The sequence below is a fragment of the Littorina saxatilis genome, linkage group LG2, assembly GCF_037325665.1.
Source record: "Littorina saxatilis isolate snail1 linkage group LG2, US_GU_Lsax_2.0, whole genome shotgun sequence".
In the NCBI taxonomy this organism is placed as follows: domain Eukaryota; kingdom Metazoa; phylum Mollusca; class Gastropoda; order Littorinimorpha; family Littorinidae; genus Littorina; species Littorina saxatilis.
Window position 1 is genome coordinate 16573085 of NC_090246.1, and position 26940 is coordinate 16600024.

General features: G+C 44.0%; 1 protein-coding gene across 1 annotated transcript; it reads left to right on the forward strand.

Annotated features, from left to right (window-relative positions):
• Positions 1-78: 78 nt before the first annotated feature.
• LOC138958339 (MPN domain-containing protein-like) lies at positions 79-20581 on the forward strand. Its single transcript, XM_070329454.1, has 15 exons — positions 79-164; positions 2015-2202; positions 2905-3051; positions 3950-4033; positions 5123-5376; positions 6621-6667; positions 7392-7548; positions 8497-8593; positions 9485-9557; positions 13186-13262; positions 14389-14557; positions 16020-16090; positions 17031-17120; positions 17580-17672; positions 19285-20581. The coding sequence occupies exons 1-15, from the start codon at positions 161-163 to the stop codon at positions 19369-19371; spliced, it is 1638 nt and encodes a 545-aa protein (XP_070185555.1). The 5' UTR covers positions 79-160; the 3' UTR covers positions 19372-20581.
• Positions 20582-26940: the final 6359 nt, after the last annotated feature.

Here is a 26940-nt window from a genome sequence, read left to right on the forward strand (position 1 = left end):
AGGCTACAGTGTTTAAACGCCTTATAATTTGCTTAAAACTTCAAATTTGTTTAAAAAAAATGATGATTCAGAGGCAAACTCACAAAGTTGAAAGGTCGAAGGAAGCATGTAAACAAAGAACAACGCTTGCGATTTGGTCAAGTTTTGAAGTACTGTGGCTATGGGTAGGTATTTACTTTCCAAGATTCTGAGTGCTCTCGTACGATGTCTGTAGGTTGGTAGGATTCGGAGGATGAACCAAAAATTAGAAGTATTGACACATATGCAGTTGATATGACTTCAAAATCAAATTTAGAAACTTCTAACACCAAACTTCAGTTCAGGTTGAATACAAACAATCAAAGCATAGGCACACAACAAAGTTTTGCGCGGTGGTAACACTAATAACACGCCAGATATAGAACAGTTAGATGATGCTCCCTCCGCTTGGGTCGAAAGACGTTTGCGTGGCACTGTGTGTGTGTGAGTGACATTAATTTTCAACTTTTACTTATCAAAAGGGGTCAGCATTTTACTATACGCACTGGCTAGGGGTTTGCCTTTTTTTGACAGCATAATCTTGCACTGCCAATCTATGGTTATGGCAGAACAGCATAATTCTACTCTACTGTGCTAGGGTGTCGCCACAACATTAAATTCGGCTCTATGGTATTGTTATTTTTGTTTGTACTAGCTAGGATGACGTCGCCAAATTATGTCTTTGTCATTCCTGTCTATCTTCATTCCTTATTTCACCCCCCGCGGGTTAGGGGGAAGAATTTACCTGATGCTCCCCAGCATGTCGTAAGAGGCGACTAACTATACATGCAAGACCCCTGTAAAAGAAATCTTTCATCCCCGAGTACGCTAGTACAAAGGCTCAGCAGACTTTAATTGTGTGTCTGTGTGTGTGTCTGTCTTTCTCCACTTAACAGCTTATTGCTGGGAAACTACTGGGCGCAGTTCGTTCAAAAGTTGATACACTAACTTGATAATAGGTCCGATTGATCGTATTAAAACTTCATAATGTTACCTGGGACCTAAATGCGAAATAAACCACAAAAAACCGACTTGGCGGTGGGAGGAATTCGCGGAGCCACAGCCAGCCAGGCAGTCTGATAGAACAGCCGAACTCGTCACACATTGACGAGAAATATAGCGTCATAAAAAGATTACGTCACGGTCAAAAGTCTTTGACGTCTTTTTCTCTCGCGCGGTGTGTGTGTGTGTTCATTTTGTGCACATGTGTTAGTGTTACTGTTTGTGTTTGTGTGTGTGTGTGTGTGTGTGTGTGTGTGTGTTTGTGTGTGTGTGTGTGTGAGTGTTTTTGTGTGTGTGTGTGTGTGTGCGCGTGCATGAGTCTGTACTCGTGTGTGTGTGTTTGTGTGTGTGTGTGTGTGTGTGTGTAATAAAGAGAGAGAGAGAGAGAGAGGAAGAGAGAGAGAGAGTGTGTGTGTGTGAATGTGTGTGTGCATTTTCACTGTGATCAAATAAAAGAGAAAGGCCAGTCACCACGCACATCCTCGGCTCGCATGCAATGTATTTATATAGCAAAGGGAATGCCTGTAATTCACACAGATCAATCACTTGGTCTTAAACGTGCACAAGACAAAAACGTTCATACTGGGGGAGCGAGCCAGTCTGAAGAGTACTCGGGTCCAGCGCGAGCGTTTTTTATCTGAAAGATTGCCAGATACCCAAGTTTCAATTAATGGCATGGAAAGTTTGAAGAAATGACATAGGAATGAATGTCTTACTCTTAGTTGGGGTATGAAAATGGGTGCAAAAATGTTTTGCACAGTTTAGTTTTAAGTTCACCAAAAATGGGTGAAACCTGTTTTAAATTTTAAAAAGAAGGGGTTCTTAAAATAATGTTCATTTTCAGATGTTATAACAGAAAGTATGAAAAAGCAAGGTCTTAAATGGTGGTATTTGGTATGTTTATTTGGGGGCTCTGAATTGGGGGGGGGGGGGGGGGAGTCAACTGTTTACACTTCCACACATACAATAAGTTAATAACGTTTCTTGTGCTCAGCTTCAGGGGAGACCAGCAGTGTTGCAGAAGGGGGAGTGGCAGACGAGGATGATTACAATGACTCAGAAGAAGACACAGAACTGCAGAAAGCGAAACAGGCATTGACTGGGCGGGGTGTGACTCTGTCTGATCTGATGGATGATGACATCATACAGGCAGGGGCAAATACCCTCTCCATTGATTACAGAGTAAAAATGAAGTTTTTTCATTTAATTTGTCACGTTTTTTTTGTTTTTTTGGATGTGTATAATTTGTATGATTTGGAGTAGATTTCGGAACCCCCCGCGGGTTAGGGGGAGTCCCATATTGGTTGGGACGAGAAAGAATTTACCCGATGCTAACCAGCATGTCGTAAGAGGCGACTAACAGGTTCTGTTTCTCCTTTTACCCTTGTTAAGTGTTTCTTGTATAGAATATAGTCAATGTTTGTAAAGATTTTAGTCAAGCAGTATGTAAGAAATGTTACGTCCTTTGTACTGGAAACTTGCATTCTCCCAGTAAGGTCATATATTGTACTACGTTGCAAGCCCCTGGAGCAATTTTTTGATTAGTGCTTTTGTGAACAAGAAACAATTAACAAGTGGCTCTATCCCATCTCCCCCCTTTCCCCTATCCCATCTCCCCCCTTCCCCCGTCGCGATATAACCTTGAATGGTTGAAAACGACGTTAAACACCAAATAAAGAAATTTGTCGTTATCACTATCTGTTTCATGTCCTATATGTGACTATGTCTACAGGTACAAATAAGCTCTGATTGTTTGTTTGATCATGTGGATAGGTGAGACTTGTTTAATAATGTACATATCAACATCCAACTTATTTGCCAGCATTAATCACTGTCTCTTGTTGCGCACGTAAATTACACTACAGTAAAACATCGGATTTTCAGGGTCAGCGCTTTGAGGCAGACTTGTTGCCGACTGGCAAGATCAAGTGGCAAGGTGCAGAAGAGGAGTTTGGCACGCCCAGCGCATGGGCCACACACTGCAAGCGACTTGTCAACCCCATCAAACGGTCAGGCTGTGGTTGGGCGTCAGTAAGTTTTACCGATACTTAATGACATACAATATTGATTAAAAATAGCAAAGGACTCTCATTTTGACCCTCTCTTTAGAAGTGAAATCTCTGACATCAGAAGTGAAACAAAGTTTGAAAAGACGTCATAGGGTGCATAATGGCATCACGTAAAACTTCATGGCTCAAGTATGACAAAGTGACAAAGAATTTTGAGAACGAAGCTTGTCTCAGTGACATCAGCAGTACAAAATTAATCGTAAGGTCACCGCCAGGCTGTGCATGTATCGGTATCGTATATCATTAAAGGGATATTATTGATCTGACCGTTTGGGGGAGTTTCTGGTGAATTTGACAAATCTGAAGAATCTGGGGAATCTACTGTGCCTTAATAGGTAGACCGAATGCACCCTCTATGAAGTAGTATCCTTAGTTACGCTGATGGGGTCTATGTCGACCAAAAGAGTGGGATTCCCTGTAGGTGAAGTTCCTGTAGGAGGATTCCCTGTATATAGGGAATCTCACAGAGTGGAATCCCTGTAGCGTTTTGCTGATCTCGCTGAAAGTCACATGATGCTTAAGCGAAATTGGTAGATTCTTATCATGTGTTTTTTGTGTGTGTTTTTTTAGATTTGTTTTTGTTTGTTTGTTTTTATATATCTTTCTGTGGATTTATGTTTGTGTCTGTATTTGATTTTGTTTTAATTTAGTTTGGGCTTGGTTTGATTTTGTTTTGCTTTATGTTATTCAGTTAAATCAACTTATTCATTTTTGCATTGCCCTTGCACCTATTTTTCTGGCTATATTTTGCATTTAACCAAGCTGTCTTGAGTCTTCTGAAGTTGTGTCCAGTCTGTTTGGGATGGGGAAGAGGAGGGGATAAATTCGTACCATAAAGTAGTTCTGAAGTTTTTGTGCAGGTAAAGTACAAGGGTCGCAAACTGGACACATGGAAATCCGTCTGGTCACGACGTCATCACCCCGGCAGTCCATTTCGAAGCACTGTAAGTTGTTTTCTTTTAACTGCATTTTTGTACAGTGGAACCCCCCTTTTAAGACTCCCCAAATTAAAAACTCCTTCTTTTGAAGACCTTACCGTACTTTTTCAGATTTGCTGTTCATAATTGAGAGATTAAACTCTCTAAATTTACCTCCATTTTAAGACTCCCTCCCGGGCGGGGATGTAGCTCAGTCGGTAGCGCGCTGGATTTGTATCCAGTTGGCCGCTGTCAGCGTGAGTTCGTCCCCATGTTCGGCGAGAGATTTATTTCTCAGAGTCAACTTTGTGTGCAGACTCTCCTCGGTGTCCGAACACCCCCGTGTGTACACGCAAGCACAAGACCAAGTGCGCACGAAAAAGATCCTGTAATCCATGTCAGAGTTCGGTGGGTTATAGAAACTCGAAAATACCCAGCATGCTTCCTCCGAAAACGGCGTATGGCTGCCTAAATGGCGGGGTAAAAAACGGTCATACACGTAAAATTCCACTCGTGTAAAAAACACGAGTGTACGTGGGAGTTTCAGCCCACAAACGCAAAAGAAGAAGAAGACTCCCTCCCTTTTCTCAGAATTGTGGCTTTGGAGGTCCTAATACGGAGGTTCCAATGTAATACGGTTGACTCTTTTTCCCCTCCACTTTCAAGACTCTTTGATATAAGATGCCCCCCCCCCCCACCTCTAATCTTCTTTCAAGACCTTGCTCTGTTTTATTTAGATTTTTTTTCTCATAACATCTGTACGGTTACCTCTATTTAATTAAGACTCTCTCTCTTCTTTTAAAGGGAATATTAATGGGCATCTGCCCATCTCCAAACATGAATGTGTGCCTGCTTTCCTGTGCATTTTTTGCCCAAAAAAGCACCATTCAACCAAATCACAGGAAAAACAATAACTAAATCGGGTTATTCCCCTTTATATCACGGTACCTGCGATATGATGCTCCTCCAGGTATAGAGGGCGCTTCCTTGAATTACTTGGACCACAATAGACCCGTTAGGACAGCCTGCGTGCAATGTAGGGACACTTTTGGCTGGTCCCCATGTTAATTGTTATTTCATCACAGGTACCACTGTTCTCTATTCTGTCTTGACCAGTCTCCTCACCAGGCAGCACTGGCAGTAGAGTCACACAACGGCACCAGTCTCAGGGCCATGCAGCTGGCCAGGCAGGAAAACGGAAAGCCGAAAACTGAAGTCACAGCAACAACAGAAGCAGCACAAACATCTCTTGTTGAAACAATTACATCAACAACAGCTTCATCTTTGACCGGAACAGCAGAAGTTTCAGCAACAGCAGCATCAGCAACATCCCCTGTGTCAAATGGAGCAGGGAACAGTGCATCATCGAGGTAATTAGTCGGTATTCACTGATCCAGGTCTTTATTTTTTATATTCTTTGAGGGGATGAGTCTGCAGCTAAGTCGGTAGCAGGATGACGTTCTGTAACCAGTACGTCGCTATCTGTGTGTGGGTCTGAGTCCGGAGGGAGTCTTAAAACGGGGGTAAATTTACTGAGGCTATGGAGAGAAGGTCTGAAAAATCAGGATCTTAAAAGGAAAAAGTCTTAAATTGTGGGTCTTGAAAGAGGGGTTCCACTGTATTTGACAGAATCAAAATTCTATGCAGACTTTAAGCAGACAGAATCGTACCATCCTTGTCTGCAAATGAGTGCAAAAGGACCCATATGCAGAGTAAAGTTTCCAGCGACAGTCTGCATGGACACCCTAAAAGATGGCGTTATGCTGCCCTAAGGCAGGGTAAAACCAGGTGCAGCTCGCAAAACTCTTACCTTGGGGGGTTAAAAGCGCAGGGATGCAGGAGAAGAAGAAGAATATTCTTGGAGGTTTGGGTTTCAAATTTGTGAGTGTGCATGTGCATAGCAAATGTGTCTGCATGTGATGTATTTACTGATCCGCGCAACAAAGTAAATGCACACTTTATAATACCATCATAGATGTGCAAGACCTTTTGTTTTTCACGTGATGATAATCTTCTTCTTCTTCAGCGTTCCAGAATTTTCTGGTTACGTGTGAACTCGTTTGCCCATTTGGGTTCCACAAACTATACTCTGAGAGCATAGTCAGCTTCACTCCGCTTTCATTGACTAGGCATTCTGGGTATTTTCGTATTTCCATAACCCACCGAACTCCAACATGGATTACAGGATCTTTTCCGTGCGCACTTGGTCTTGTGCTTGCATGTACACACGAAGGGGGTTAAGTCACTAGCAGGTCTGCACATAAGTTGACCTGGGAGATCAGAAAAATCTCCACTCTTAACCCACCAGGCGGCAGCGACCGGGATTCGAACTCACGACCTCCCGATTAGGAGGCCGACGTCTTACCACCACGCCACTGCTCCCGTCGCAGCATATATTCAAAGTTTTGCATGCAGAGGCAAGCAGAACTGATCTGTGCAACAAAGAAAACGCATATTTTATGCTATCAGATGTGCAAAACCTTGTGTCTGTCACAAGGCATATCTACAAAATACAAATTTGTGCACACCCAGTGACATTGAGTGTATGATTTTTTTCCATGGTAGGAATCAAACTTTACACAATAATTGTTTTGTTTTCTGTTTTGTTTTCCAGGCCTTATTCAGATAGCTATGTTCAACCTCAAGCTATTCAAGAGGAAGGTTGGTGAATTTTGAACATTACATTTTACATTTCTTAGGAGAAGAAAAAAATACATGAACTTTCATACATTTGTAACTGTTTATGGTTGTACATGTATGTTATAAAGTATTACTGTTGATGCGAGGTATGGATGAGACGTGGATTGCACAGACGAACAGAGTCATGTCAACATGCACACACACACACGGTCACACAGGTGCACACGCACACACAAACACTCAGAGAAATTTATGAAATATGGAAAACATCTGAATTTCAAAGGGTTTCTCTGATTCGTTCCCTTCATGTTGTTCACTAGTCTTGTCTCCATTACTTTAACAGTTAGCAGATCAGTAACGCTAAATATGGTCGTCCTGGAATTTTGGCGTAACTCGATTCTTGGTGATTTTGGTGTTTTTGTGCTTCAGACTAAGTAAATCATTCTCCATGAGGAATATTCTCTTAAATACAGTTGAAAATACATGATTTAACATTATTTTATCTTTCTATCCACACCAAGAAGGAATATAAACACTATTTCATAATCAAAAATAATCCGGATTTAGCTTCTCCTAAAAAGCTGTTTATAATTCTTTTATCTTTCTATCCACACCAGGAAGGAATATAAACACTATTTCATAATAACAATAATCAGTTTGTCCTTCCCCGGAAAAGCAGTTAAAAATGAGTTACGTCAAAATTCCTCGACGATGTCATTAATTATCTTCTTCTTTTTGCTACCAGCCCTCAACCTCTCCGCGTCTGGTCCCAACGCCGGCAGCAATCACCCAGACGAAAATGGAAAAGCACAGTCTGAACACCTCACACCCTGTGGTTTAGCAGCTAGCGGTCAGCGATTATCGGTGGCGTATGCATCTCTTGGTCCTCGCAGCGATGCCAGGTATATACACCAAAACTTTTCACATGAATGGTTATTGATGGAGTAAGAGCTAAATATGGCTCCAGTAAAAAAATGACTGCTAGTCAGAGAGTTGTGAAACGCAAACATGGGGGAGAGTGAAAACACCTTGACGATTAATGACAAAGGATAGCAGGACAGATACATACTGCTAGACTTAAAATTGTTTGAGCTGTGTTGAATTACACTTGTGATGAGAGGTGTAAGTTCATGTGCATCAGTGGTAGTTGTGGTGGAAGTAAATTTGAAGAGTGTAAGCTGTTTGTAAAATCCAGTTTCAGGTAAAGGTATCAACATTTCTAAATGGTTACCACATTGATGCTAAGAAGGGTCGCACTTCTCCTTCTTTGCCTGTATTGTGTGTTTGTGTGTGTGAGTGTGTGTTTTGGATATCTGATGTTACACCCCCGGTATAGGGGTGTGTATAGGTTTCGCTCGATGTGTTTGTTTGGGTGTTTGTTTGGGTGTTTGTGTGTTTGTGTTCGCATAATTATAGATCTCAAGAATGAACGGACCGATCGTCACCAAACTTGGTGAACAGGTTCTATACATTCCTGAGACGGTCCTTACAAAAATTGGGACCAGTCAAACACACGGTTAGGGAGTTATTGCTGGATTAAAATTATACAAGGACTTATACAGGGACATCTTCATGGTCAAAGGGAAATAACCATTCTCACTCAGTCACTGCCACCAACTGAGAAGGTTATTTCCCTTTGACGGGGGTGTTTTTCCTACCTCCTAGGAATTTCTTGTTGTTTTTGTTGTGGCTTATCTCATGTTACATGTGTGTGTATATGTGTTCATGCATGCAAGTGTGTGAGTGTGTTTTTGTCTGTCTTGTTTTTGGAGCTTCTGTTTCTTGCTATGCACCATTTTGCTAGCCCATATTTAATGGAAAGTGAGACCTTTCTTTCTCTTTGGTTGCAGAGACCCCTGTACATTTGTAAAGTGTGAGCATTTTGCCACACTTGGCAGAACCCAGCCCTTCAACGTCACAGTATCAACAAATGCACTTATGCTAATGGTGAGACTGCTGTCATTATTTTAAGTGCTAATTTATCAAGGCCTACTGCTGTGATGAAACATGGTTCTTTGTACTTTTTTTTTTAGATAACCATTATGAACAATTAAATGTGTATGGTGAGCGTTTTTGCTTTCTCTGCGTCTTTAATGTAAAGAAATAATAATAACTGTAAACATTTCTCACATGCTTATGAGACTAGCTTTTAGTGTCAGAGTGAATCAATTTCTCCATCCTTTTCCATGTGTATAGTTTAACTGGCATCTTATTTATTTGATTATTGCAAGATGTTTACTCAAAAACTTGAGTAATCATTAAAAAGTAATCTGACAATTTGCAAACTTTCACAAGATATACATGTCTATGTGTGGTTTTTATTTATTTATTAAGGAGATTTCTATAGTGCATAACTAAAAGCACTATGCGCTTTACAATATCACTAGGTATAAGCACACGCAGACATATTCTGATTAAATAGAACTTAGCCTAGCAAGACATACTAAGAACATTAAACATTTGAGTTCATACAAAAATAGAGAATTAAATTAAATACTGGACAAACGATTAAAATAAGCTTAAGGCCTACACCAACTGCAATGAGCTATTTCAAATACAAAAGTTTAGTTAACTATAAAAGGCAGTGCATAAAACTCCATAATCCTAAGAGGGTCGAACAAATAAGAAACATAAGACTATTTTACTATAATTACTTTGTAAAAAATAATAAACATGGAATACAAAGCTGTAATTGCTAACAACAAATTTTAAAAGATTTTCATATCTTGTCTGTTTGGCTTACCACAGCCTAGGTGCTGAATTTCCATGAAAGTAACCTCACATAACCTTACCTTTCCTGATTATCCGAATTATAATGATACCTTTCTTATTTTGTAGGATTTCCATTGTCATCTGTCAACATCAGAGGTGGTGGGCTACTTGGGAGGTTCTTGGTGTCCCCAGACTCAGAGTGAGTTTTGCTTTCTCTATTTTTCTGCAAAATTGTTGCTTAAATTAGGGCTTCTTTTCAAGAACGTTCTGGGTAATGATTAACTTAAGCGTGTTAAATTCATAGCCCACAATCCGGTGGCATTATTAACTTACTTTTGATACAAGTCCCTTTAATCAACCCAAAATATAATTATCGTGAAATTAATTGACGGATTGAGCACCAAACTTAAGCAGAATTAACTAATTTCGTCAATTGATCGATGAAAATGACAAGAAAATGCATATGTAATATCAACAGAATCAGAGAGAGTTGTTTCCCCTCCGTTGTAATATTGACAGAGTTTCCCCCCATTCATTGAAAATGGCGACGTTTCCTTCTTTAATGCATGCAAACAAAAGGTTTACGCAATGCGCATCCGTACAGTTTATTCCGCGACTTTCAAAGGTATCTAAAATGACTTGTTATGCAGGTTCTGCAAAATTGGAGGCTTTAATTGCAGTGGATTCTGAGCTATGAATTGAACACGCTAAAGTTCAACATTGCCACGTTCTGTTCAGAAACACATCATGTAGGCCTTTCTGGTTGGCACCTACATTGGAACCACACTTTTGAGACCCCTGATTGTAAGACTCTCTATCTTTTAAGACCCTGTTTTTTCAGATTCTCTGTTCTTCTTCTTCTGCGTTCGTGGGCTGAAACTCCCATGTACACTCGTGTTTTTTGCACGAGTGGAATTTTACATGTATGACCGTTTTTTCCCCCGCCATTTAGGCAGCCATACGCCGTTTTCGGAGGAAGCATGCTGGGTATTTTCGTGTTTCTATAACCCACCGAACTCTGACATGGATTACAGGATCTTTTTCGTGCGCACTTGGTCTTGTGCTTGCGTGTACACACGGGGGTGTTCGGACACCGAGGAGAGTCTGCACACAAAGTTGACTCTGAGAAATAAATCTCTCGCCGAACATGGGGACGAACTCACGCTGACAGCGGCCAACTGGATACAAATCCAGCGCGCTACCGACTGAGCTACATCCCCGCCCAGATTCTCTGTTCATAATCTCTGTAAATTTCCTTCCGTTGCAAGACTCCCTCCTTTTTTAAACCTGATTGTTCAGATTTTTTAAGGTCTTGAAAGAGGGACTCTTAAGGTGCACAGTATGTGGAACCCTCCTTTTAACTAAGCCACCAAAATGTGAGAAAATATGGTGTGAACAGAGAGAGAGAGAGTCTTAACAAAAAAATGGATGTGAATTTACAGATATTTTTAACAAAAAATCTGAGAAATCAGAGTCTTAAAATGGGTAAGTCTTTAATTTGGACATCTTTAAAGGTGGGTTCCACAGCAACAAGCTGTCCAGCCCACCTTTAAGTTAATCTAAGGTTGTCATCACAGGAAATAATTAAGGGAAAGTGTGTTACTTGCTGTATGCTAAGTTGTATGATGTCATTTCATCTCAATTTCACTTTTGATCAGAATCTCTCTCTCTCTCTCTCTCTCTCTCTCTCTCTCTCTCTCTCTCTCTCTCTCTCTCTCTCTCTCTCTCTCTCTTTTTTTTTTTCTCTCTTTCTCTCTTTCTCTCTCTCTCTCTCTCTCTCTCTCTCTCTCTCCCTCTCCCCCTCCCCCCCCCTTCCCATCTCTCTCGCGGACAATCATCTCTTTCCTTTTCATTAACATTTTCATGTTTATGGTTTCTTCTGTTATGGTGTGAACATGTTTTTTGGCTCACGTAAGTGTAGCCTATGCGATCGTAACTTTGTCTGTCTGTGCGTGTGTGTGTGTGTGTTTGTGCGTGTGTATGTCTGTGGTAGAAACTCTAACATTTGAAGACGTCACATTACATTGACGTCACATTATGACGTAAGAGGGTTAGACGTCACGCGAAGGAAGTTCTGAAAGTCTCGATCATTATTATTTTGAGCGGGCCGAGACTCTGTTGGCAGTCGTGTCCCTGTAAGTAGGCTACAGCAGTCCCTGCAATGTACGGCCCCCGGCGTGAGCGGACACCTGACATGTACGGACACATTTGCTGGGCACGGAGTGTTTTCCTTCTATATTTGCCCCCCCTTAAACGGACACCTGCAAAACGTGGACGCGGACACTCATTTTCGGTCCCAACAGCAGGTCATACCTCCAATGTACGGACAGACCATCGTCAAATTTTCACCACAACAAAATCGATAACAGAGCAGTCCGGCTCTTGGGACAAAGATCACAGCCGCAATGGCGTGATGACAGTCACTGATAACTTGAGTGCCCGTGTACCCATCAGGGCCGGGGGGGGGGGGGGGGGGGGGTAGTTTTGGTCAGGAGTGGAGTACATGCGAAGATGCCAACATGAAACTGCACTGAGCTCTTTATTCTTGTCTGTTGGACGTAAACAACAGAAACCACAGTCGATAAAGGTCCTGAGCGAAAGAGAGTGAAAAACCGGCCACAGTTCTCAGCATCGTGTGTCTGTGTGTAACCTCTTTCATTGACAAGATACTCTTGTTTCCCCTCAGCCTTGACCAGTGTTGCCTTATCTATGAACCCTTCAGTTGTCTTGCTTTGTCAAAAGTTACAACACAGTCAACTGGTTTTGCTCTGAGTGAACAGTGCAGCTGGCCTCTCTGTCCACAGTCCCCAACAGTACATGGCTGGAGAGAGTGAGAGAGAGGGAGGGGGGTGGGGGTGGAGGGGTAGCTGGCTAAACTCTGTGGGTATCCGGTGTCACTGCATGTCAGCAGGAAGAGCATTGGAGAGAAATAGAGAGGTGTACTCTTCCACACAATTTCCAAGCATCAGTTGTCACGGCTTGGTGCAGGCATTAGTGAGGGAGAGTGGGAGCTGTGTTATGTACAGTGTATTTCCGACTGAAGAGTGAAAAGTCACTGCCATGCCACATGATCGGCATGCAGTCAATAAAGCCAGACAAGAAAAAAATAAATTACATGATTATGACATGCAGCTCTATCTGCTGCTATTTATTCAAACTGGTTTTCAAGCTTATTCTTGCAAAGCATCTGCACACGCTCTTCTGTGCTGTGTTTGTGTGGCTGCTTTCGTATGTCAGTGCATGGTGAGTGTGTTCACTACCTTGAGGATTTATTTTATCTCTTCTTTTCAACACTTTTCATACAAATCATTTTTACAGAACGTTTAAAGAAGTATTCGGAGTTTATTGTTATTGTTTAGTAGCCACAAGAAGTGATTAGCATAGACTCAATCCTGTTGTTTGTGTGTCTCTGTGTGAGTGTATGGGGGAGGGGGTGGTGTGGTCACCCCTCCCGTGACCGGACACCTGCAATGTACGGACAGTTTTGCTATGGCCCAAGGGTGTCCGTTCATGAGAGGGACTGCTGTACATGCAGACAGACAGATCTAGATCTAGTGTCTCGCTTTCTTGCACAGTTTCACCTATGCTCTTTCTGTGTGTGTGTGTGTGTGTGTGTGTGTGTGTGTGTGTGTGTGTGTGTGTGTGTGTGTGTGTGTGTGTATGTGTGACGGAGTGATTGAGTTTGTGTTACTGTTTGTCGATTTCTTACGTGAGCCTTGATGGCTTCGCCTCTTGTTTCTTTTCTTTTAATACAGTTATGAATGGTGGATTTGTGAATGTGATGGTCTGTTTTGCTCTAACTTTTTTTTCATTCTATTTTTGTGCAGATGTACGCATTAGCCAGGCCTTTCCTTGCAGATGTCTCCTGACTGACAAGGACAAGGCATCAATAGTAGAGGATGAGGTATGTACTTTGTTTTGACTCGCCTAAGTAATCGGTGAGTCTTTGTACTGAGCAGTGTCCGCCTGTATGGGCGGCTGGGTGGTAACCTTCTCATGCACCTCGATCAGCCTTGGCGGCCCTGAAGAAGACTGTGGTATTTGTATGCACCACAGGAATGGACGTCTGAAGAAGTGAACGAGAAGTAGAAGTTTGAACACTTGTGTACGCTGAAGTCAAACCAACATCGTCCGTGCATTGTTTGTGTTGTACAGTGGAACACCCCTTTTAACCCCTTCACTGCCCAGCTCGTACTAGGTACGTGGCTTTTACATCAGCGACATTTCTGAAAACTAAATGGGAGGTAATCACTTGAAAACTGTCCAAATACTTGTAGGGGTTCTAAACACAGTTCTTTCCCATTGACCGTTCGGATAAGTTAGTACCACGTGGCGAAAACTTTCTTAGAAGTGTTGAACCGATCTATAGGATTCAAAATGGCGGCCGAAAGTCGGACATTAACTCGTAGACCTGTTTTCAAGCGATACAGTGTTCTGGGAGCTCTACAAGAAGTGATTTATGGATTACCACACAGAAGAATACTTTTATGGGCTGTAATGTGAGTACCTGATGTTTGACACCAGTTTTAGCAGTGTTTTGTGTGGTTTTACGTGCTGCAATGTGTGTTTGTAAGTCCGAAACTAATTTTTTGACAAAAATGGTCATTGTATCAATTTTTACTATAACAATCACAAACAAAGTCCAATGATCATGTTATCACATAATAGCCAAGGGTATACGCAAAACACATGCCAAAGATCTAAGAGATATCTTAATAAATGATCGAGCAGTGAACAGATTAGTGAACCTACCAAAGAAAGCGAAATTTTGCCCTCGCGCACAGCAATACCAAAATGCTGTTATACTGTGGCAGTGAAGGGGTTAAGACCCCCCCAATTTAAGACCTCCTCCCTTTTTAATTTTATGAGCCTGGTTTTTTTTAGACTTTCAATTCCTAACCTGTGTAAATTTACCCCCATTTTAAGACTCCCTCCTTTTAAAGACCTGAATTTGTCAGATTTTTGGAGGTTTTAAAAGGTGTTTCCGGTGTATTGAAAAAAAATAACCGTTTGTTTTATGTCTTGTTCAGATTCGCCAGAGCATAGAGAAGCAGGGCTGCAGTGTGGTGGGCTGGTACCACAGTCACCCGCTGTGTCAACCCGACCCCACTCTGCGAGACATCGACTGTCAGATGCAGTATCAACTCAGCATGAAGGGGCCTGGGGGCATCTACCTGCCTTGTGTCGGGCTTATCTTAGGTCAGCACCCTCACAATCCAAGTTTCCCATTTAGTTGCCCGTTTTAATTTATATACAGTGGAACACCCTTTTTGAGACACACACCCCCCCCCCCCCCCCCAATTTAAGAGTTTCTCCTTTTTAAGACCCTCCTTCAGATTTTCTGTTCGGGCGGGGACGTAGCTCAGTCAGGGCGGGGATGTAGCTCAGTCAGGGCGGGGACGTAGCTCAGTCAGGGCGGGGACGTAGCTCAGTCAGGGCGGGGACGTAGCTCAGTCAGGGCGGGGACGTAGCTCAGTCAGGGCGGGGACGTAGCTCAGTCAGGGCGGGGACGTAGCTCAGTCAGGACGGGCACGTAGCTCAGTCAGGGCGGGGACGTAGCTCAGTCAGGGCGGGGACGTAGCTCAGTCAGGGCGGGGATGTAGCTCAGTCAGGGTGGGGATGTAGCTCAGTCGGTAGCGCGCTGAATTTGTATCCAGTTGGCCGCTGTCAGCGTGAGTTCGTCCCCACGTTCGGCGAGAGATTTATTTCTCAGAGTCAACTTTGTGTGCAGACTCTCCTCGGTGTCCGAACACCCCCCGTGTGTACACGCAAGCACAAGACCAAGTGCGCACAAAAAAGATCCTGTAATCCATGTCAGAGTTCGGTGTGTTATAGAAACACGAAAATACCCAGCATGCTTCCTCCGAAAGCGGCGTATGGCTGCCTAAATGGCGGGGTAAAAAATGGTCATACACGTAAAATTCCACCTCGTGCAAAAAACACGAGTGTATGTGGGAGTTTCAGCCCACGAACGCAGAAGAAGAAAAAAGAAGAAGATTTTCTGTTCCCAGCCTCTGTACATTTTCCTCCATTTTAAGACTCCCTTCCTTTTAAGACCTGATTTTGTGAGAATGTTGAAGGTGGTAAAAGGGGTGTTCCACTGTGTGGCCAAAGCTTTTGGAAGGTACTGGGGCTGAAGTAAGGTCTCAAGTTCTATTTTACGTAGATGGTGAAGATAATGAATAAAGGAATGGCTGCTAGAAAATAAAAAAAGTACAGGCACAGTTATTTCCCCTCCTTATACTGTGCAGGAAGTTACCGTCTTCCTTCTTTCCTTTCATGTCTTACTGTGGAGAAAGAAAAAGTTCTTGTCTTATTCAGAATGTGTCTTGAGCTTAGGCCACAAAAAAAAGGTGTGGTTGAGGTAACATAGCCAAAAAAAATAGGGTAGGAAGGTAGGCAATCACTTTTTTTTGTTCCTTTTTTTTTTAATGTGTACAAATTAAACCTACTTGACAGGGAAATAAGTGTGCAACTCGAGCGCTTTTGCTTTCATTGCGTTTTCTGCACTGTTTTCTTGTGTTTTATTTGACAAATGTAATAAAAAGTTATAGGGTCGGCCCCTAAAAATAGGGTAGGTCGCGTTACCGTAACCACACCTATTTTTTTTTTAGGCCTTATAATCATAATCATGTGACTGTCTGTGTGTTAATTATTGCAGCCCCTTTTGATCGTCGAAACAGCAAGGCTGAATCATCGTATGAAGCCTTTTGGGTTATGCCACCACCAGAGGTTTGTATTATTATTTACAGAAGAATTTATTTTGTTTGGTTGTATGAACAATGTTAACGTAGATGTTGTTTTGGATTTTATTATTTTGTTTGCAAAGTTTTATATTTATAAGAGTAAGTTACAAGAGAACAAGGCCACTGTTAGAAATATTTGTAAGGAATTTGAAATACAGATTTGAAATAGAAAAATATTCCAGTTTCATTGCTGGTAACACTACCAAATTTGTAGAATTATGGTCCTCATATGAAAATGTGGTTAGGTAGTTTGCTAGGTTGTGCAGAGATGTGATAATTTGTGTATATATATATATGTCTCTTTTTTTTCTTTGACTGTATTATTATTTTACTGTATTATTATTAGGCAGGTAGTACGTTCATAATGTCCTCATTGTTTGCTTGTGTTGTCCATGTAAAAAATAAACAAGTGTAAAAAAAAAAAATTATATAAAAAAAAAAGATTGAAAATGTGTACATATTAGCTGACTAACCAAGGCTGTGTAACTGGCCATCTAATGCAGATAGGAAGTCATTCTGACTTGGGTGTTTCTAATTTGACTGATGATTTGAGGACTTTGTTTGGTTTTGAACTTTGCTGACAAAGAAGAGTTACAATTTTAATTTGTATAATCTGTTATGTTTTTCTTGCAAAAAGTAGATACAGGACTGAAAAAAAGGGGGGTCAGCGGTGAAAAAAGTAGCTCAAGTTATTAATTTGTATCACCAAAATGGAGCGACAGAGAGAGAGAGGAGAGAGAGAGAGAAAGACAGAGAGAGAGAGAGACAGAGAGAGAGAGAGAGAGAGAGAGAGAGAGACAGAAAGAGAGAGACAGAGAGAGAGACAGAGACAGAGAGAGTCACAGAGAGGGGAGGACGCATACTTTTTTGGTCAATGTTTCGGATGAATTTATACCTTCTGCATATTATTTTTATTATTATTTCAGGATACTCCTGGTGGCTATGGGATGCCAATGCACGTGAAATGTTCTGTGCATCAAAGCAGCTCGTTATCTGAGGAGCTTCTCAATGAAATGGTAAGACTAAAAAAACAAAAACAATGTTTAACACTTTACCTTTGTTTAACTTTGGCTGCAAAAAGAGAAATGATTGTATCTGCACGTAACTGCTACACACACACAAAAACAATAAGACAGCAGATGGTGAAACTTATTTTTTGTGGAAGGGGGGTGGGGGCGAGGAGGGGGATGGAAATCTCCCAGGTCAACTTATGTGCAGACCTGGTAGTGCCTTATTCTTTTCATTTGTACTCACAAGCGTGAGACCAAATATGCATGAATAAGATCTTGTACCAGAGGGTTACAGAAATACAAAGATACATCCTTTAACATGGAGAGTGACTGCCTAAAATGACAGGGGAAAAAACAGCCATACACATACAAGCCCAATCGTGCAAAAAACACATGCACATGGGAATTGCAGCCCACAAAGGCAGAATAAGAAGGAGAAATAACAGCAATTTTCCAATGTTTCAGAACCAGCTGGCTGACTTTTACCGTGGAGGTGCCAACAAAGTGAGGTGGAAGGAGCTGTGGTCGGACAAACTCTCCTACGTAGACAAGTTGAAGGTTGGTTGTTGTTGGTCCGTGCTTTGCTTTCTTACAATTTACAGAGTGTAAGATGTATGTACTGCTCACTGGGTAGTGGTAGGTGTGATTGAACAGGGTGCAAATACTGCTGCTGATGATGATGATGATGATGAGACAATGAAAATGTCAATGATGATGATGAGGATGATGATGAAAATTGTTTGATATCACAGTCACATCAAACAAACTAATAATGTTCATTAAATTTGTCATTCAGTTACAGATTCATAAATGATTGCAATGTATTCCTTATAAATTCCTGAATCCCAAAATATATAGATATGTTTTGTTTTCTCTGAAGAAGTGCTCAGAATTAAACAAAATCGGCTTTTGCGCATTAATCGGCTTTTGTGTGGCATTGCTTCGTTGAGACCAGCTCGACCTGTCTCGGTTTGCAGTTTTTGGCTAGCCAGGTTTAAGGAGTCTTGACGTTTACTAATCCCAGGTTTTCAGTGACCTTGTTTTTACATTTAGTCAAGTTTTGAAATAGAGGGGGAATCGAGACGAGGGTCGTGGTGTATGTGTGTGTGTGTGTGTCTGTATTTCTGTGCGTGTGTGTGTGTAGAGCGATTCAGGGTAAACTACTGGACCGATCTTTATGAAATTTTACATGAGAGTTCCTGGGTATGATATCCCCAGACGTTTTTCATTTTTTCGATAAATGTCTTTGATGACGTCATATCCGGCTTTTTGTAAAAGTTGAGGCGGCACTGTCACACTCTCATTTTTCAATCAAATTGATTGAAATTTTGGCCAAGCAATCTTCGACGAAGGCCGGACTTTGGTATTGCATTTCAGCTTGGAGGCCTAAAAATTAATGAATGATTTTGGTAATTAAAAATCTGAAAATTGTAATTAAAATTAATTTTTTATAAAACGATTCAAAATTACGTTCATCTTATTTCTTATCATTTGCTGATTCCAAAAACATATAAATATGTTATATTTGGATTAAAAACAAGCTCTGAAAATTAAAAATATAAAAATTATGATTAAAATAAAATGTCCGAAATTGATTTAAAAACAATTTCATCTTATTCCGTGTCGGTTCCTCATTCCAAAAACATATCATATCTTTGGATTAAAACATGCTCAGAAAGTTAAAACGAAGAGAGGTGCAGTAAAGCGTGCTCTGCACCACAGCGCAACCACTACCGCGCTAAACAGGCTCGTCGATTTCACTGCGTTTTGCACGAGCGGCGGACTACGGTCATTGTGAAAAAATGCAGTGCGTTCAGTTTCATTCTGTGAGTTCAACAGCTTGACTAAATGTAGTAATTTCGCCTTCCGCGACTTGTTTTGTTTCATGCTGACAGATAGACTTAATGTTTTGATACCGCTTGACGCAACTTGTTTTCGTTTTTGGGGTGGTGGTGCAGAATGGTTACTTTGGGGTTGTACATGTCTGTCTTAGGTCAAGGTCATTTTCTTTTGAGTTTTCACACGGCTTTTCCAATGTAAAGTTTATTGAAGTACAAAATGATGTTATAATTCTACTAGTCAGGAGTATGAAGGACAGTTCTTTATTTTTGTTTGGACATCGACTGATTCTTGTTTGAAATTTATATCTTCTGGTTTGCTTTTTTTCCAGAGCTCATTGCGCTCCAAGCTCCCAAAAGATCAGATGGAAAGCGGTTCTTTCTTTGCCTATCTTCAGCAACTGGTGACACGAAAATGATGCCTTTTTTTATAGTGTGTGAGTTAATGTGTTGTTCATCAAACTGTAAGATAGTATTGTTAACTAGTTGAGAAGTACCGTGTCTCTTGTTTGTTGTTTAAATTGAAAGCCTGTTTTTTTCCTTTCATTTTTTGCCCTGAGATAACATAAGACAAATTGTATTTGAATCATCAGACTCAGTCATTCCTCTCCTACACACACAAACACACACCCACCCAGGCATGCATGCAAGCACAAACACACACCCACCCAGGCATGCATGCAAGCACAAACGCACACACACAAACACACACACAAACACAGACACACATGCATGCACACATACACACACACACATTCACAAACATACACACTCACACACACACACACTCTCACACACACTCACACACACACGGTTTTGCACTTTTGCAGAGCTCAAGCTCACTCCTGCCCTTTTCATAGGCATAATCAGTTTTCCTTCCAACAGCTTCTTCTTGTCGTTCGCTGTTTGGACTGTCGACATTTCATTTTAGTTCCTGGCTCAAAAACCTAACCCTGGGAACACATGGGGGATTTCTTACCGGGGGTCCCACCCCGGGGCGTGAGCTTTTAATGCGGCTCTTACTCGCATGGTGTAACCGTCATCGGACACGTAGGGCATTTATGGGGTAGTCAGTGCCATCTGCCAACCCACCCCGTCCTTGTAGAGACACCGCTAGTTGGGCCGGGACTGCTTATTCTATATTCGCAGCTATAGCGTTCCCCTATCCGCCACCTGGGGACCCGCCGGGTTGAAGATAGTCTCCCCCCTACAGAATTGGAAGTAGTCTGTTCTCGGCCTTCCAACAGCAAAACTGACACTGGCTACATTTATTGTGTATCTGGTGGAATGTGATGGAGATGTGCATGCCATGTCTGTGTAAAAATGTACATGTATGCAAAACAAATGTGTATCTGTGGTAATGAATACATTTAAAATACACCTGTGAATAATATTTGAATATCAAATGTTAACAACACTGCTGAAATATGTGTATTGCAGTTTGTTGTTTGATGGAAGGAAAAAAATGGATGTTGCTGTTTTTCTGAGAAGTTTTGTTGATGGATGCGGACTATTCAGAGTGCAAACATATTAGAAGAAAAAAACTTTTCCTTTTTTCTGCCCTGATATTTTGTTTATGTCCCCTGTATAAACTTTCTTCTTTAGGTCCCCCCCCCCCCCCCTCCCCCCCCCCCCCCCCCCGCCCCTACTCCCTTGATCCTCCTTGTGCAGAACAATCGAATTCCGCAATGGTGTGCGTTGGGCATTGATCTGATATTTTTTTCTTTGAATCACGGGGCAGTTGGGTCAATAACTATTGCTCTTTGAATTTGTATACAGGTTGTTGTATAATCTACTGGTTGAACTTGAGCCGACTCATAATATGTGTGTACACATGTATGTGTTTGGTTACTTGTGTTGGCCGTGTCTTCCTTCAGTATCTCTTGTTACTCATCATATTTCATGACCACATGTACATCTTGTTCATTGATTTTGAAAATACAAATGCAGGTCATACAAGCTTCTACACATAAGCAGCCTGTTATGCAAGACTTTATGCAGCAGTCATTTCAAAGAATTTTTGAAGAAGGTTATTATTATTTTTGTTTTTTGTTGTTTTTGAGTTAGCAAGTGAGAAAATGTTGAAAAGGTATTTTGGAGTCTAAATATAATTTCTCTGTGAGCATGTTACTGTAATTGAGATAACATTGAAATATGCACATATTGTGTATGAAAGTGTACTAATATTTGTTTATGTATGTGTGTGTTTTTTCTGATGTCAAAGGAAGATGGATAAAGGGCATTTAATTACATATCTTACCCAACTCACATATAGCAATTAACCCATAGTTCAGTGCTGATACCGCTGTACGCGTCCCCTTAGCAACAAGGAAGACGCCTCTAAAAAAGAGTGACCGAGACCCGTAAGGGTATCCAGGCCAGCCCGTAAGGGAGGCTGCCTTCCATATGCGCGCGCATATGCCGCCATCTTGTCATTCTACTCTCAGCGCTCAGTGGAGCTGGTCGCTTTTGGTACGCTCCGGCTGTGTTTCAGCCTACTTGCTTGGTCTTCCAGACCTGGTTTGTGTTCCCCTTGGTGTCTTCTTGTCTCCGGACTTCGCATTTGCTGTTGAGGTGAGATCTTTCCATTTTTTACCTGAATTTTGGCGGCTTTGTTGGCTTGTTTTCGGACTTACAAAATTTTTTCCAAATTTGTTTGTGAGTTGTTTTCATCATGGCCGACAATGCGGACGGGAAGAGGTTAACATCTAAACATGTAGCTGCTTCGCCCTCTCCCGTTAAGAAAAGTTCTAGAAGTTCTAGAAGTTCTAAATCGCACGGCGATACGCCCGTGTCTCTTTCGGGTTCAGAATCCAAAAAATGTAGTGATGTTGTTGTTGGCGTGCCCGGAGTTTCCGGTTCGTCGGCTAAACCTACGGAGAAGCCCGTGCTCGGGGTTAAGCATGTTGTAGGGGATGTCTCGCCTGTAGGTTCTGGGCTTGCATCTGTGGATTTTGCTTCTTTGCTTTTGACTCTAAGCTCACAGGTTTCGGCTTTAGCGGCTGAAGTTTCGTCAACAAAGGCGGAGCTACGTGCGCTGCCGGCAGGTGTCGGGGGTGCGTCGTCGCTGGCCAGTGTTCGTTTGCCTCCCTCTGCTACTGTTACGAGGGCGGACGTGCATGCGTCTCAGGATGGGATCTCTCAGGCTCCCGTTGGGTCTCCGGCCGGTGTCCGTTCTTCTTCACAAGGTATGTGTACTCCACGTGAGCGTTGTCTTGAGGGAGTAGCCTCGGGTCTAATCCCAGGTGAAAGTTCTGAAACACTGGCTGATATCCACCGCTTAGTCGGGGTGTCAGTGGGTGCTAAGGGCCCTGACAAGCGAACAGATGTTCCTATTCTTCCCGCCTCGTCAGTAGACTGTGGTCAGGTTGAAAGGCATCTGCTTCCGCCCAGGGGGCAGGAAGTTGGTGGTAGTATGGCTGGTTCTGGACTTGACTCTGTTAGTCAGTACGGGGACCAGCCTCCGGAGTGCACGGAAGGGCACGAAGACTACCTGGATGACGGTGCCGCCTCTCAGGCTGAAGGTGCTGGATTCTTTTTGCCACGGCAGCTGCCAGATGCGGTGGCTCTGGCGGCTGGAGTGGCTTCGAAATATCTCGAGGAGGAGGTGGCGGTGAACAAATCTCAGTTTGTCCATCCTCCTTCTGCCTTAGGGGATTTCAGGAGTGCTAAGGAACCGAAAAGTTCGTTCCGATTCCGGGAGTCCCCCTCTGTGGCGGTCGAGATGTCGAAGATTTTTGCGAGAGGTCGAGCTATGTCCGATGCCTTTCCGCTGTTGTCACAGCATGGGGAGGCTCCGGAGGTGGTGGGCCCTTGGTTGGCTAAAGCGGGACAACACGTTCCTTGTTCTGCGCTCTCAAAGAGCTCTAAACTGTTGGTTCGTCCCGTCACTCTACTTGACTCTTTTGCTTTGCCGAAATCAGTTCTACCGGTGACTCCGGAACTGCTTTCTTTGCGGGAGGACGGGTATGCCAGGGATAGAATAGTCCCTTACACGGAGTCTGCTCTTCAGGCTTTGGAGGAGACGGGTAGATCTTTGCTCGAGTTGGGTTCCGTCTCTAGTTCTCTCCAACGCTCTTTGTCTAGGTCTATCGCTTCATCGTTAGACCCGTTTGAGTTCCGTTACGACGCCTCCCAGGAGGATGTGACAACTCTGTTGGCGACGCTTGCCAGGGTCTCTCAGGAACAATTGAGCTTGTCAGCCAGGCTTTACGGGCATGCTGTGCATTCCCGCAGAACTGCCTTTTTGGCGGGTTCAAAGATCCGAGACAGGGGTACCATTGACAGACTTAAGGTATCTCCTTTTACGGAAGGGTCGCTGCTGGGTGCTTCCTCTTTGGACGCTTTGCAGAAGGAAACCCAGGACGCTAGGGATCTGGCTATTGCAAGGATTGCTCACCACGGCTTTCAGAAGGTTCAGAGCAAGCCTACCTCTCAGAATAAGGCTCAGCCTTCTTCGTCTGGGGGGGGCAAGATGCAAAATCAGTCCACCTCTTTTCGGGGTAGGGGGCGAGGCGCGCCTTACCAGAAGAGAGGCTCCTTTGGGGGTTCTCGGGGGTCGGGGCACAAGCCTCACCCCCAATGAGGGTCTCCCGAACCACTATTCCCAGTAACCCCCGCCTTGGTGGCGGCGGGTGGCCCCTCCAGGGCCTTGGCCGCCTGGACACGCCAGGTGTCCAGCCGGTGGATTTTGGGAATAGTGCGATCGGGATTCCGTCTCCTCTGGGCAGAGGGGAAGGCACCTCTGTCCAGGATACCTCCGCCTTTCAGATATCCCGTAGACCCGGAAGCCAAGTCAGCCGTTCATGCGGGGGTGGCTTCCCTACTCCTGAAGGGTGCGATAGAGGAAGTTCGAGATCGAGAGTCCCTCGGCTTTTACGGCAGGCTGTTCGTGGTGCCCAAAGCCTCAGGGGCATGGAGGCCTGTTTTGGACCTGTCCACCCTGAACAAATACCTACGGGTAGTCAAGTTTGTCATGGAGACTCCTCTCTCTGTAAGGGAAGCTCTGCGTCCGGGAGATTGGGCCACGTCGGTGGATCTCACCGACGCATATTTCCATGTGCTCATGCATGTTCAAGACAGGAAATGGCTGCGCTTTCTGTGGGGCGAGAAAGTGTTTCAATTTCGGGCACTCCCCTTCGGGCTTTCCCTGGCCCCCTGGATCTTCACGCTGGTCGTTCGCCAGCTTTGCTCCCTTGTCAGGCAAGAGGGGGTACGCCTACGGGCGTATTTAGACGATTGGTTGAATCTGCATCAGGATCAGTACATGTGCAGAACTCAGACTGCGAGGGTTCTCGACCTGGCGGCTCAGCTGGGCTTTACAGTCAATCTAGGGAAGTCAGAGTTAGAACCATCCCAACGCTTCACTTACCTGGGCATGGATTTCGATACGGTGGAGTGGTTAGTCCGTCCCTCTCAAAAGAGGGTGGACAAGCTTCAGAACTTGGTTCGCTTGTTGAAAGGAAAGAATGTGTCCACGGCCCGGGAGTTGTCCTCCCTACTGGGGCAGATGGAATCGATGGCTCCCCTTGTGCCTCTAGGCAGGGTCCACAAGAGGCCGTTTCAGGCGGCTTTGAGGAGGCAGTGGGACCAAGCCTCTCAGGGCTGGAATGTTCGCATAGGACTGGGGAGTTGGTTCAGCAACACTACAAGTGTTTGGCTGCTCCCCTGGGTCTCTCAGGGTGTTCCGATCGTTCCTCCGGCGCCGGAGAACATTCTAGTTACAGATGCATCCATGACAGGCTGGGGTGCTCATCTGGCCGATCAGACAGCCTCCGGTCTGTGGGATCTCTCCCTAGCTCCTCAGCACATAAACGTGCTGGAGCTGGAGGCTGTGTCTCTGGGTTTACGGGCTTTCCTGCCGCTTCTGGGGGGCAGTCATGTACAAGTCCACACGGACAATACGACTGTGGCCGCTTACATAAATCGGCAGGGGGGCACACGCTCGCAGAAGCTGTCGGAGAGCGCTTGCCGTCTGTTGGTTTGGTGCAGCTCGCACAACATACTTCTCTCAGCGAAGTACCTGAAGGGCACGCTCAATGTTTTGGCGGATGCCCTCAGTCGGGGGGACAAGGTTCTGCATTCAGAATGGACCCTCTCCCACCAGGCGTTGGACCGTCTTTGGGTTCAAGTAGACAAGCCTTGCATAGATCTGTTTGCAACGAGATTCTCGACCAGGCTTCCCCTTTTCGTCTCACCGTTCCCGGACCCTCTGGCGTGGGCGGTGAACGCGTTGGATCTGGATTGGACAAATCTGCAGGCTTACGCTTTTCCTCCGTTTTGCCTGCTAGGGAAGGTGGTAAGAAAAGTGGATCTGGAAAAACCAGCGCTGGTGCTGGTTGCTCCTCTTTGGCCCAGCCAGCACTGGTATCCAGACCTTCTGCGGCTGGCAGTGCGCCCACCCATTCCTCTAGGCGTTCGAAGGGGCGACCTGTTACAGCCCAGGTCAGGGGTCCCGCACGAGAATCCGCAAGCGTTGCAGCTTCACGGCTGGATTCTGTCAGAATCGCTCTGCGTCGTGCCGGGGCCTCGGCCACAACTCTGAAACTGGTACAGAAAGCACACAGAGACTCAACTAGCTCCGTTTACTCTTCTCATTGGGCTGCATGGGCCAAGTGGTGCTCTGAGAATAAGGTTCAACATCTTTCCCCAAGGTCCATGGAGGTAGCCAACCACCTCTCTTGGTTGGCTAGTAGGGGGGTCTCTCCTTCTTCACTGCGAGTTAGAAGGTCTGCGATTTCTTCCACTCTTAGACAGCTCGGTCGCAAGATCAATCTTGACGGTGTCATTTCAAGCGTGCTTAAGGGAGCTGCCCTTGACGCAGCTCTCTCAAGATCACAGCTCCCTGCCTGGGATCTGTTTGTGGTTCTCCGTTTCCTTGCATCGGAGGACTTTGAGCCTCTCCGGTTGGCTAGTTTACCTAATTTGACGAGAAAAACTCTGTTTTTGGTCTTGCTTGCCACGGCTAGGAGGGGTAGCGAGGTGCACGCTCTTTCTGGTCTCGCTAAAGATATTTCCCTGGAGAGGGATGGCTCCTACTCTTTGAGATTTACGTCTAATTTTCTCGCTAAAAATCAAAAGCCCGGTCAGGCTTCGCCTTGCATTCGTATTCCACCCTTGAGCGATATACTCGCTCCTGGAGACCCCGATCTGTCAAATTGTCCTGTCAGGGCGTTAAGCAGCTACCTGTCTAGGTCTTCGCCGATTCGCTCGGAAACTCAGAGATTATTGTTTATATCCCTCAACACTGTGCGGGCGAAGGATATCTCGAAGGTCACCTTGACTAAATGGGTTTCACTGACCATTAAGCAAGCGTATGGATGGTGGCAACGCCAGTCTGGCGAGGTCAGGGCGGTGCTTCCTCTTACGTCAGCCAGGACGCACGAAGCGAGGGCTTGGGCGTCTTCTGTGGCCGTGCTTCGCTCAGGGCGCCTATCAGAGGTCCTGGCGGCGGCTTATTGGAAATCTGAGGACGTGTTCATCAATTTTTATTTGAGAGACATTGCGGCAAGGCGGCAAGATGGCAGTGCGGCTTTGCCTGCTCTCGTGGCTGCAGGGCAGGTCCTGCGGTCTTAAGTTGGTAAGTACCCTCCTCCTATAGTAGCAATCTGCTATATGTGAGTTGGGTAAGATATGTAATTTAATTAAAAATTTTAGTAATAAATTTTCATTTGATTAATATACTTACCCAACTCACATCGTTTATTCCCTCCCGCCTCCCCGCTGTGGGGGGTATGGGGGTCTAAAAAAGTAGTGAGTTGGGCTTCGTGTAGAATGACAAGATGGCGGCATATGCGCGCGCATATGGAAGGCAGCCTCCCTTACGGGCTGGCCTGGATACCCTTACGGGTCTCGGTCACTCTTTTTTAGAGGCGTCTTCCTTGTTGCTAAGGGGACGCGTACAGCGGTATCAGCACTGAACTATGGGTTAATTGCTATATGTGAGTTGGGTAAGTATATTAATCAAATGAAAATTTATTACTAAAATT

Coding starts and splice junctions, on each gene's coding strand:
- LOC138958339 (XM_070329454.1), top strand. Junction 4,034..5,122: donor GCAGTCCATTTCGAAGCACT/GTAAGTTGTTTT, acceptor TGTCTTGACCAG/TCTCCTCACCAGGCAGCACT. Junction 8,594..9,484: donor CAAATGCACTTATGCTAATG/GTGAGACTGCTG, acceptor CTTATTTTGTAG/GATTTCCATTGTCATCTGTC.